The following is an 11,973-nucleotide window of genomic DNA, read 5'->3' on the forward strand; positions in this document are numbered from 1 at the left end:
CAGGTCATCTTATGTTCTGTCCTATGCTTATAGATATATTCTCGAGCAGAACCGTGGATCTGCAAAACCTGGACCGAGACATGAGCATCGGCATCCCAGCGCCCTGTCGACATCAGATTTAATCTAACAACATCCATGATCTAGAGTAACCTGTCAGACCTGTCAAGCCTGTCAGCCCTTCTGACGTACGCTGTGTACAGTACACTGTCAAGATGGTCCGATGCGATCGTCGTAACGCCCGCTACGTCATTTGGTCCCCCGCATAGATTAACTGCCAACCGGTTTGACATCACCGCGTTTTGTTGTTGTTTATACTCTTTTATTGCGGTCGCAAACCTGTATTTTCTCTTTCTTTCTCAAAATATCTTTCTTATTCCAGTCCCTCCCAGCCCCTCCTCGTTCCTCCTCATCTCTCCTCGCCTCTTCCTCCATATCGCAAATCCGTGATATTGTCATCGTCATGTCCCTCAACATGGCCACCAACCAACTCCCCAACCGACCCCCCAAACTGTCCTCCGCCACCGGCGGCGTGAAAAACACCGTCAAGGGAGGCACCGACGCAGTCGGCAAGACCACGCAAGGCGTCACTGACACAGCCGGAAAGACCACGCAAGGTGTCACTGACAATGTCCTCCCCGGCGGGTTCCCGGGCGACGAGAACGACATCAAGCAAGCCAAGGAGGAGAACCCGAACAACGGACCGATCCTGGGTCCCATCCGGCAGTGGATCGGCCAGTCCATCCCGCCGATGCTCGATCGCATGGAGTCCTGGCTGACCTGGCTCTTGTCGTGGGTGCTGCCGGATGCGCGCCAGGCGAAGCTGTACGAGGCGGCGGCCGAGCGACCGGCCAGTTCCACCTTCATCGTCTGCCAACTGATCTGCTGCGGCGTGCCGTTGCTAATCTTCTTCGCGGGTGTGTTTATTTTCGCGGCCGTGGCGATCCTGCTGTGGGCAGTGCTGTCGCTGTTGATTCTGGGACCGGTGCTCTTGGTCGCTAGCTTTATGGGATGCTCGCTGTGGGGATGGGGATGGTTATTCTACGGGTTGATCCGGTGGATCGATCAGACTTATCTGGGAGGCATTATTTCGCGTTTCTGGTTCTCGAAGATTCAGTCCGAAGGCGATGAAAAGGAGGGAGAGAAGGAGGGAGAGAAGGAAGGCGAAAAGAAGGAGTAATGGCGAGGTGGAATTGGTATTGTCTTGCTGGAAGGAGAGGACTTGAATTAAGGATAGGAATATCTGCATTTTTTATGCTTGAAGCGTTCGATGTTATCGCTTTAATTGTCATTCTGCAGGCCTGATCCGCGTTGACCGATTATGGATGTTTGGAATAGCCTGGGGCTTTATTTGATTCTTGTACAGAATTTGCTATGTGATGGATTGAGAGGATTTGTTCAAGGATCACTTTTTCTGTATCAATAGTATTTGTCTATTTCAATCTGTAACACTATTCAATTGATCGGATATGGCCAGTCCAAACAGATCCTCTGGCGATCTGGAGAATAAATCCAGCTCGGAAATGATCTGCACCGCTTCCCCCTGAATTCCATTGTCAACCAAAAACAAGAATGCGACCCAGCCTGCCCTGCTATCTCCTGTCGCCATGCTACCTTCCAAACCCTCCCTACCATGGCTTTTAACCAGCCTTCTCATTCCGCTCTGTCAGTCGGCACCCCATCCTTCGGGATGCCGACCAGCTGATGGCTCGTACTCGGCGTGGATGGCCGACAGCGTCATCACCCGTGGACAGGCCATCGCACCCGCTGGCAAGCCCGAAGCGTCGATTGCCTTGCAGATAGGGTTCTTTCAGACTGCGATCTTGCAGTTATTGGATCGCCATGACAGCTCTGTCCCTTCGTGTCAAACGACCCGCTGGGAGGAGTATCTCACGAACAGCACTGCGAGTATCGCACCACTTCTGGGGAATGCGTCGCAAGACACGCAGTTGTTCGCACTTGACAGGCTCTCAACCTTTCGGGGTCTTTTACACGAGTAGGAGATGCCTATCTACCACCTTGCTCCACGGTCGATATCGCTAACGAACTTAGCTATGAGAAGACAAACAACACAATCGACAAGAAAGCCATAGATTCCTTAAGACAGTCGATCGACCTCCAACCAACCAATGAATATGGTGAGCATCTCCAACCCACCGCGCCAAATACTACCCATTACAAGAAGCCAATACCCATGGATCCGTAGGAGGCCTATGGTACTTCACCTACCCTAACTGGAGCTACCTCGACGGCATGTACTCTCTCATCCCGTTCAACTGGCTCTACGCGATGCGATTCGACCCCCCCAGCACCGGTGCCATCGTCGACCAAAGCATCCGCGAACTCGATCTTCTCTGGCAGCACTGCTACCACAACAGCACCGGCCTTCTGGTCCACGGCTACGATGGGTCCAAGACAGCCGTGTGGGCTAGTTCTCTCACTGGCGCGAGTCCGATCGTCTGGGACCGCTCGTTAGCGTGGTATTTTATGACGCTTGTCGATATGCTTGAGCTACTTAAGTTGAAAGGAAGCCCCGGGGCTGCGGAACAGCGATATACGCGTTATCTGCGCGGTCGATTATCTGCCTTGGCGGATTCAGTTATGGCGGTCGCGGATACTAACTCGGGCTGCTGGTGGCAGGTCATGACTGCTCCGGGACAAGAGGGGAATTATATCGAGTCGAGTGGATCGGCTATGTTCACGTATGCCCTGTTGAAGGGCGTTCGGCTGGGGCTCCTTGACTCAGAACGTGTTTCCGGATCGAAGATTGTGGAGTTGGCAAGCAAGTGCTACGGATACATGGTCAACGAATTCGTGGTAGAGGAAGGCGATGGAACGCTTGGATATAATGGGACTGTCGCTGTCTGCAGCCTGAATTCTTCGGCAACATATGAGGTATGTTTTTGACTCTTTGACGTTCTGCGAAGAACGGAGAGACTAACAAAGTATTTAGTATTATGTGAATCAGCCGTTGTTATACAATAGCGTTCATGGCACTGCGGCGTTTGTTTTGGCGAGTCTGGAACATGAGATGTTGGCGAAGACTGCACAGTGAAGTGGCTTGGAGCTGGTATTGGTTCTCTATATTGAGGGTATTTTGGACTATCTTGGTCCACGATTATCTGGGGTTGTTGAAGCAAATGGTTTATCTGAATATTCTTATTCAACTTGCATTAATGCACGACAAAGGAGAAGTAAATGTGAAAACATTGTCGAGTCAGGTGATGCTGTTGCTCACCTGCCACTCCTTGGGGCACTTTCCTCCAACCTTCCATCTTCAAGCATCGTCGGCGGTACATCAAATCAATTTATTACCACCAAGAACCTTTATACACTGAACGTATCTCTCTTGGAAATATTGCATGGCATTCAATTCAATACCTAATCACAAAGCCGACAAATTTAAAGGCTTCTCATATTAGTTACCCTTATGTGATTGATTAACGATTCAATCATAGCAGGTCCCCAGCACCATCCACCACCAGAATCATATTAAACCCATAACCAGCAGTTTCCTGGGTGAGATGCTAGTTTGATATCAAAACCACCATTAGAACTCTCATCTTAATCCACGGACTTGGCTTTCGGTTTCCGGGACACAAGACCAGAAAGCGCCCGGCCGATCTTCGTGCCTCCACCCTGGAAAACAAGATAATAAATCCCGAAGAACAGACAAATGTTAAACGCGATGAAAGCCCACAAGTACCCAAAGTGATGCCACCGCTCAGAATACCGAATATTGAACCCTTCCAGGAACACGTCGGATACGGCATATTGACAGAATTCGCAGTTCTCGGTGGCTTTCGGGTTAGATAACGACGCCATAGAAGCGTTTATAAACGACCCGGCAAATTCCCCACAAGTCATGCCACTGGGCGGGTTGAAGAAGTTGATTTCCGTCTCTAAGCATTTGACGGGAATGCCGTGACTCATACTGCTCATCATCGACGCGACCGTATACGTGAATGGAGAGACATAGTAGGCAAAATGCCAGAACCCGACGAGGTCAGACAACGGTTGCACAACACCCGTGAAGGCGAAGATGAACGTGTAAAACAAGATGGTGACCATTGAGGCCGTTTCGGCATCGGGGGCGGCGATTGCGACCGCCTGTGAGAAGCTCGTATGGTAGAGTTGGAAGACCATGAATATCAGCCACATGAATGCACCTCTACCATCTGGGATAGTTCTCCACCAGCCGACAGGGAGATACCAGCAGGCAAAGCACACAGAGGCAATGACCAGATTGTACGGTATTTCGGTCACGATGCTGGCGGTGATGAAGGCAGTCCAGCTGTACATCCTCGAATGCTTCTCTCGGACCTCGTAGAGGTTCCGGTATTGAATAAGTCGCGGTTGAAGCTGAACGAGAATCACCAACGAGAGAAGGAGAAGCATGAAAACTGAGAAGATGGAATTCTTCAGGCCCGCAATAGAGGGGTCTTGTTTGAAGAAGGTGAATCCCAAGAAGAGACCCCCGATTGTGTTGATTGCCATCTTGCTGACAACGTAGACGGGGCTTCTCCAGTATTGCGAAAACAGACGTTGTTGCACAGCGAGATATTGCTCGATCCATGGCAAGGCATAATATGCTTGTGATGAATCGGATTCGTCATCATCAGACACGGTCGCGCTTTTGCCCTTCGTGTTGACAAGTGATTGGATTTCGTTCATGTTACGTAGCGTTTCAGGGCTGGCCTTCCACGTCTTTGCCCAGTCCTGCGATGAATGCGCGGCGGCGCCTGCGCCAACCACATCCAAAATGTACTCTGCAGGATTCGCACTCTCGGGACATGGATATCCGCCGTTTCGCTCAAAGTAGCTGAGCACGGTGCTTGAACTCTCGCCAACCTCGCCAAAGTAAGCGGTCTTCCCGCCTTTCACAAGTAAGAGAAGCCGGTCAAATTCCTCAAATAGCAATGATGACGGCTGATGTATCGTGCAAAGAATCGCCTGGCCAGCATTGGCTAGGCTACGAAGCAACTTGACGATGGACATAGCAGATCGAGAATCCAATCCAGAAGTGGGTTCATCAAGGAAGAGCAAGATACTGGGCCTAGCCACCAGCTCCAGCCCGATGGTGGTTCGTTTGCGCTGTTCGGCACTCAGTCCCTGTCCAGGGCTGCCGATAACAGCTCCTGCATATTCGTGCATCCCGAGGGCATCGATCACTTTTTCGACATAGTCATATTTTTCTTCCAGAGGAACATCTCGGGGCTGACGGAGCAACGCCGAGAAGCGGAATGCTTCCCTCACAGTCGCTTCTTCAAAGTGGACGTCTTGCTGTTGAACGTATCCCGTTCCTCGCTGGAAGGAATTACCGAGGCGACGACCGTTCACAAGCATATCGCCTGAAATTACACCTGTGGAAACCCTTTGTGCCAGAATATTGAGCAGAGTGGTCTTTCCAGCACCTGACTCTCCCATGAGAGCGGTCATTGCTCCGGGTTTGACATACCCCTGCACGTCAGCAAGAAGGCGACGACTTTCGCCTTTGACCTCGATGTCATATGTTACCCCTTGCCAGGTGAAGACGTTCTCGCTGGGCCGAAGGTTATGCATCAATGTATTTTCTTGAGTTGAAGGCAGGTGAACATCCCCCGATGAGTTCTCTAGATCCATGATGTAGTCGGGCGAATATGCTCGTCGCGTATCTCGCTTACTTTGGAAAAGAAGCTGGCTGCCCTTCAGTGCCGGCGGACTCTTGAATTCAGCGGCAGCAGCGTAAGTGATAAAGAAGAAAATGAAAAAGCCAATGCATATTCCTAGGTTTCTCCACAGGTGGGAATAGGAATATGCAAATGAGACTTCCACATAGGCGTCTCCTGAAACATACATCTCCCCAGGCAAGGCACCTACAGCGGCGCAAACCTGGTTCAGAATGCTGACGTCTTCAAATCCAGGACCTGATGGTACAAGGGTCGCACAAAGTGACTTGCGGTTGTGAAATTCCATGACCATGAGCGACTCGACAGCGTAATACATTGGATTGATATAACTGAGCCATTTGAACCAGGGATGCATCGAGGGTCGTGGAATGACATAGCCCGCGTATATGCCCAGAACCAGCAAGATGATCCCAGCGACTGCGAGGGCAATCTCTACCCTGTTGACGAGGGCGGCAATAGTCCGGAACAAGGCACTCAGGGTCACCGATGCCAAAAAGGTAAACAGCAAGAAGACAAAGAAGGCACCCGGCTCTCGCTTGAATCCAACCATGAAATAGACCACAACACTGAAGACAGCAACATTGATGAACTTGATTGGATACTGAGCTATCATGGAGGCGAGCGCGTCGATGGATGGATGATACATGGCGTAGGATTTATGTTTCGCCACTACCTGTCTCTGAGAAAACTGAGAGCTGATTTCAACAAAGTTGACCAGGATGTTGAATAGCACCGAGAAGAAGACACAGCCACCCTTGGAAAAAAATCCACTGGTGTCTTCGGGGATGTCATAGAACATGGACCCAATCAGGAGCGCGACAATCCCCATCGTGACAATGACTGAGAGAGTGTAAGCTTTGTCGGAGATGACTCTTTGACAGGACCGAAGGTATGTGGCGCAGAACTGCATGGCCCAATTGATCGTGTACGGTGACTTGCTTCGATTTAACGCCGCCTTCTCAGCATTTTGAATCTTTGTGAAAGACTGAATGCTTTCGGAGAAGCCATGCGGATACTCCTTCCCATGGTGTTGTTGTTCTGATAGAAGTCGCTTAGAATACTTGCTAGCTTTCCAGCATGAGACGAACTCCCCGGCAGCACGCGGGGCAGTATCCTCATATCCTTCGCGAATCTTTCTAGACTCCGGATCTGTCATGGAAAGAAGATACTCTGCTGTTGTCTGGCGTGGATGAAAGACAAATCCTAGTTCCTGGAAGTGCTCTTTGGCAGCAGCCAGGTCTCCGAAAAAGATCTGCTCACCCTCATAGAGGATGACCACCTTATCAAAGAGCTCGACCAACGAATTTCCCGGCTGATACAAAGCCGTAACCGCCACGGTGCGGGTGAGATTCGTAGCGGCGCGAAGAGCACTCACAAATTCCAAGGACGTGGAGGAGTCCAATCCGCGGGTAGGATTATCCCAGTAGGATACCGAGGGACAAGTTGCAAGCTGTTCTCGTCATTAGTCCTGAACTAATCACAAAGAGAATAAAATAGGACAGATACTTACCATTTCTGCAAGAGATACCCTTCTCCTCTCCCCCCCGGAAATACCTCGAATATAATCATTCCCCACGCGGGTTTGAAAAGTGTGTGTCAGGCCGAATGTCGCACCGAGGATGTTCCTCATGGTTTTGATATATTGCTGGCGAGAGATACCGCCGATCCGCTTTCGAGGAGTCTTGGTCTTGATGGCGAAGTCGAGCGTTTGGGCAACTGTGAGATGAGGAAAGTGGTTTTCATTTTCCTCGTTGAGCACGACCTTCCCGCGAAAGTCCTTCTTGATGACTTCTACCGGCACGCCACTATATGTGATATCTCCATAAACCTTAGACAAGCCCTCATGATGGCCTGAAAGGGCCCTCAACAAAGTCGAGCACCCACTCCCAGGCAGACCCAATACCAACAGCATCTCGCCTTCCTTCAGTAGCCCGTCAAAACCATCCAAGATGAGTCTGTCAGGGCTGCGACGAAAGACACCGCTGACGGCACGGAAGCAGTCCAAGAAGAAAGAAGACACCGTCGACTGGGCTCGTGTAGGCATGTCCTTCCCATAGACTTTGAGCTTGCTCCAGCGCACAGAAGACTTCAACAGATTCGGGGATGATCCTTCGTCCTTGGACCGCGCGACTGCTGCCTTCAGGGCCCGTTCAAGTTTCCATCCAGGCTCGGAAGGGTCAAATGGGTTTCCGTGGCCGTCGAATCCAGTCGAGCGTCGTGATAATGTTTGCATCACTTTATCCAGCTCTTCGGGGTGTTCCTTAACTGACTTTTCTAGCTCAGCGGCCTGAATTGTCTCGTTTTCGCCGTTCGTGTCCTCGCTGGAACTTTCGGTTTGAATTTTTTCGTCCATTTTGGCTATTGATCGTGAAAAAGCAGAAAAGAAAAGCGCTAAAACTGAAAAGTTTTTTTTTAAAAAAAAAAAAAAAAATATAAGAGAAGGAACAGACAGTTTATACTACTACTAGTCACCCGATCGGAAAGATGCTAGTTATGACTTATGCCACTGGAACGAAGAATATATTAGGTTGCATCATGTCCTGCGCCCCTTTTTATAAGCTGACCTGATGAGTATTTTGCATGCTGACGTCGAGACCAAGCTGATTTCCTAATTTACTCCTGCAACCACTATAATTCAGGCTTTTGGGCGAGACTGGAATGTGCAGCTCGATGAATCAAGGTGATCGGCCAATCAGTTGCCGACATGGGTGCCTTCGGTGCCGAAGCCTTCGGTTCCGTCATGGATCCGCTCAAATAACGCTGAGGCCGCCGCCGCCTTTCCTGCCTTTCACCTCGACATTTTTACCCCGTCTGCTGTTCCTCCGTCCTCGCAACTGATATCGGCCCCGAAGGAATATGATATCACATTCTTAGCCTGGGCATCATGAAGCATTACGCCATGGCTGACATGCCGGCCAGTAAAGTCTCTAAGACCTGCGATCTGTGCAAATCACGGAAAGTTCGCTGCATTAGTGAGAGGTTTCATTTCATTTGGGCGGATTATTATGAATATCGGGATTTTTTCTAACCAGGGACAATGGCGTGTATAGGGTCTGGGGAGGATGAACACGCCGCGTGCGACTATTGCATCGTAAGTCTTTAGTTCTTCTTCCAAAAGCCTATGGTGGTGACAAATCGTTTACATCGGGATATAGAATCGCAAGGCTCGATGCCACTACAGCTATATGAAGCCACCTCGAAAGCGCAAACAACAGATAGACGATGTTGAATGTCCGCCTGGAGATTTAGAAAGCTCTTCGCTGGTTAAACGGGTAGCTTTAACTTCTCCCGACCCAACTGTCATACAAGATTCTGTGTCCAATAAGGTTCGTTCTTTCGTCTGTGGCTCATCTTCATGGGAAGTTAAACCTTCAATAAGCATGTAACCGCGCACCTGCCAACTCTGTCGAGCTCTGCGCCAACGAGTTTATATGTGGATCATCTCTTAGCAAGTCGTCAAACACCAGCTCGTGGTCGGGATGAAGAGGTTACCAACAAAGTAGGTTAACCATGTCTTTTTCCTTACTCTATAATGAATCATGCTAACGTCAATTATCACGCAGTTGGCTGAGATATTCGGTTGGTGGTATACCGTACGATATACGTTCCTGACTAACTTTAGGCCCAGGCCCTAGCTCGAATATATCCTTTTTTTCCAAAGCTAGAGTCGACGCCCTAGGTGCCCGACTGGGGCATACCCGGCTGAGTCAACTTCTTGAAACTATCGGATCTGTTGCCAATTCGAGAACCAAAGGAGCCAATAAGGCTGCAAATCTACCGTTCCTGCGCCAGCAGAGCTTACCACCCTTGGAGTTATCCGAAGATGTCTCGACAGCATGTATACAAGGTAAAATCTATGCTAAAAAGTCTAGCACAGAGGACTGACGGTAACCGACAGCCTTCTTTACTCATGTGCATCCGGTGTACCCATTTCTTGATCAAACAGCATTTGAGCAACGGCTTTACGGACACCTTCTGTACCCGTCACTTGAGAATGATAGAGTTTGGTCCGGCTTATATTATGCCGTTTTGGCCCTTGGGTGCCAGTATAACGATGGAGGCGGTTTCGATCCTGGGAAAGGACAAGCATGGTCTTTTTTCGAGAGAGCAATGTCTTGCTTCTCCGATATTATCTTTACCAAGGGATCTCTGATGGCGGTTCAGGTATGTCTTATCTCGGATTGCGTGGTTGCTGAATATGTACTGATTTCTATCTCAAGGCTCTCACGGCAATGGTACGAGACTGCCTAGACCCCTGATGAAAGAGAAAGCTAACAGTCCCTAAAGGCAATATTTTCCACTAAATTGTCGGCATGGCAATTTGAGGCTTTGCTGATATCGGAAGGCGCACGGATGGCACAAAATATGGGTTATAATCGAAATAGGGGACTCAAAGACAACCTTTCTCATCGGGTATTTTGGGTCCTCTATTGCCTTGATAAGACGTCTTGCTTCGTCACGGGAAGAACATCCGTAAGTGCAACTCTGACCATCACGGATATGAGATTGATAATTTCTAGAACATCATGGATGCGGACATCGGGTGTCCAATCCCTTATGTTCCGGAATCCGTATTTGGCGACTATGACTGGTTTCTCACGCATGCGCGCTATGCCCGACTCGTTTCCCGGATTTACAGCACTATATTCTCTCTCAGTGCGGCGGGAAACTCTTCAAGTTATTATTTAGATCGCATCCAACATCTGCTTGAAGAGCTCGAGTCGTGGAAAGCTTCGATTCCTGAGTGCTATCGTCCCGGTGAACCTCTTAAGGCCAGGCTGATGCCCGGGCCTGTGGCAGTGTCGGTTGCCTTGCATGCACAATACTACTACTATAATGCCTTGATGACCCTATCACGGACGGCCCTCTACATTGGGGACGGCCCGAAAGAGATGGGGTTGCAACTACGCATGAAAAGATTGTTTATTGATACTGCTTGTTCCATTTTGGAACTGACCAAATATATTGAGGTCGCATCATACACGTCGCTGTGGTGAGTGGATCTCGATGCGCCTCCGCTTGCCAAATGCTAAATGTTCAGGGTACTCGCCATCATGCCACTTTCAGCGCTATTCATCCTTTTTGACCAAGCTGTTCACAACCCACTGCTCCCGCAGACCACCTCCTATTTATCTCTTTTGGATATTGGCATCGGGCATTTCAGCCGGCTGGATTATGCGAGTCAAGGAACCGTTCCGGGCTCCCTTTTGGCCGAGTTCGCTCACATTGCGCGTCAATATATCCGCGATTCACAAATTAAAGAGCATGGACGTGACCGACACCAGGTAATACAAGCGGCACAGAGACGAGATAGTCAAGACACGTCCTCCTATAGCTACCGGGGCTTTGATGGGACGAAACCTCCTGGTGTCCCGGATTCAATGGCGCAAAACACAGAGCCGCGGGTTGATGCAGGGGGACTGCAGACATCCATCAGCAGCGCCTTACTGTCTTCTCGGCCCCTTGCGACCCCGGCGGGCTCCTTTGACCATGTCTCTAGCTTAGCAGCGCAACAGTATAGCCATCAAATAACACATGAAAGTCAGACCAAAAATTCAACAACACAAGCCAGCCACTTGATGCATACGGAGAAGCCGACGATTGGCAACAATGGTTTCATGGGAACCCCGTATGAAGCCTCGGCATCGACAATGGAGGATATTTCTGGAGCGATCGCCTCGGAGGAATTCCAGCTGCTCGGGATCGACGTCATGGATCTTTTTGACACGATGAATTTCCCTGTGGGCACCCCTTGATTCGGACTGACTCGGCCCAGCCTAGCTGCAGGAACGTGCATTCAGTGTCTTCAGTATGATTCGTGCGTCATTGTTTACATACTTCAACTCTAAAATAATTCTAACTATTTTTTGGTTGCTAGAAGCATTACTAATGGAATTTGAAATCTCACCATACCATCCAACGCACTCTCCATCGCGTCCCAAAGTCTTTTCGTATCGACTTCTGGAACCCCCGGCACCCAGGTGACCATGTACCCTTTAAACCAGTCGATGCCTTGCGAATCGGACCAGTCTTCATCATCCTCCACCCATATAATTACTTCTGCCTCACCCACCCTCTCATCCATCTTAAACGCCTGTAAACTGCCCGGGGTATTAACATACACCCTCTGCACACGCTCCCACTCATTCGCGGGAAATTCCACACCCTCATACGCTATATTAGCAGCCCTAACCGCCCGATCCTTCAGCCCCCCGACGCAAATCGTTCCCATCAATCAATCAATCAATCAATCAAAATTCTATTAACCTGATGAAGCCTATCTATTGAAACGACAGGCTATGCAGGC

At 49.7% G+C, this 11,973-nt stretch overlaps 4 protein-coding genes across 4 annotated transcripts; 3 read left to right on the plus strand and 1 right to left on the minus strand.

Moving 5' to 3' along the window:
• Positions 1-472: 472 nt before the first annotated feature.
• On the plus strand, positions 473-1,177 carry KD926_009135 (seipin co-factor family protein; the record flags this gene model as incomplete). Its single annotated transcript, XM_053101740.1, has 1 exon — positions 473-1,177. One exon carries the CDS (start codon positions 473-475, stop codon positions 1,175-1,177), a length of 705 nt encoding a protein of 234 aa, XP_052954773.1.
• A 427-nt stretch (positions 1,178-1,604) lies between these two features.
• On the plus strand, positions 1,605-3,052 carry KD926_009136 (cell wall glycosyl hydrolase YteR; the record flags this gene model as incomplete). The annotated part of the gene is made up of 4 exons (XM_053101741.1): positions 1,605-1,993; positions 2,050-2,135; positions 2,204-2,892; positions 2,951-3,052. The coding sequence occupies 4 exons, from the start codon at positions 1,605-1,607 to the stop codon at positions 3,050-3,052; spliced, it is 1,266 nt and encodes a 421-aa protein (XP_052954774.1).
• A 509-nt stretch (positions 3,053-3,561) lies between these two features.
• KD926_009137 (uncharacterized protein) lies at positions 3,562-8,019 on the minus strand (the record flags this gene model as incomplete). The annotated part of the gene is made up of 2 exons (XM_053101742.1): positions 3,562-7,116; positions 7,177-8,019. The coding sequence occupies 2 exons, from the start codon at positions 8,017-8,019 to the stop codon at positions 3,562-3,564; spliced, it is 4,398 nt and encodes a 1,465-aa protein (XP_052954775.1).
• Positions 8,020-8,565: 546 nt separating this feature from the next.
• On the plus strand, positions 8,566-11,422 carry KD926_009138 (fungal specific transcription factor domain-containing protein; the record flags this gene model as incomplete). Its single annotated transcript, XM_053101745.1, has 11 exons — positions 8,566-8,638; positions 8,717-8,757; positions 8,822-8,992; positions 9,046-9,165; positions 9,230-9,245; positions 9,295-9,513; positions 9,565-9,830; positions 9,887-9,901; positions 9,954-10,139; positions 10,187-10,659; positions 10,708-11,422. 11 exons carry the CDS (start codon positions 8,566-8,568, stop codon positions 11,420-11,422), a joined length of 2,295 nt encoding a protein of 764 aa, XP_052954776.1.
• Between the last annotated feature and the right edge of the window lie 551 nt (positions 11,423-11,973).

Source organism: Aspergillus affinis, assembly GCF_023601865.1.
Source record: "Aspergillus affinis strain CMG 70 chromosome Unknown NODE_63_length_192884_cov_87_495086, whole genome shotgun sequence".
NCBI classification, from domain to species: Eukaryota; Fungi; Ascomycota; class Eurotiomycetes; order Eurotiales; family Aspergillaceae; genus Aspergillus; species Aspergillus affinis.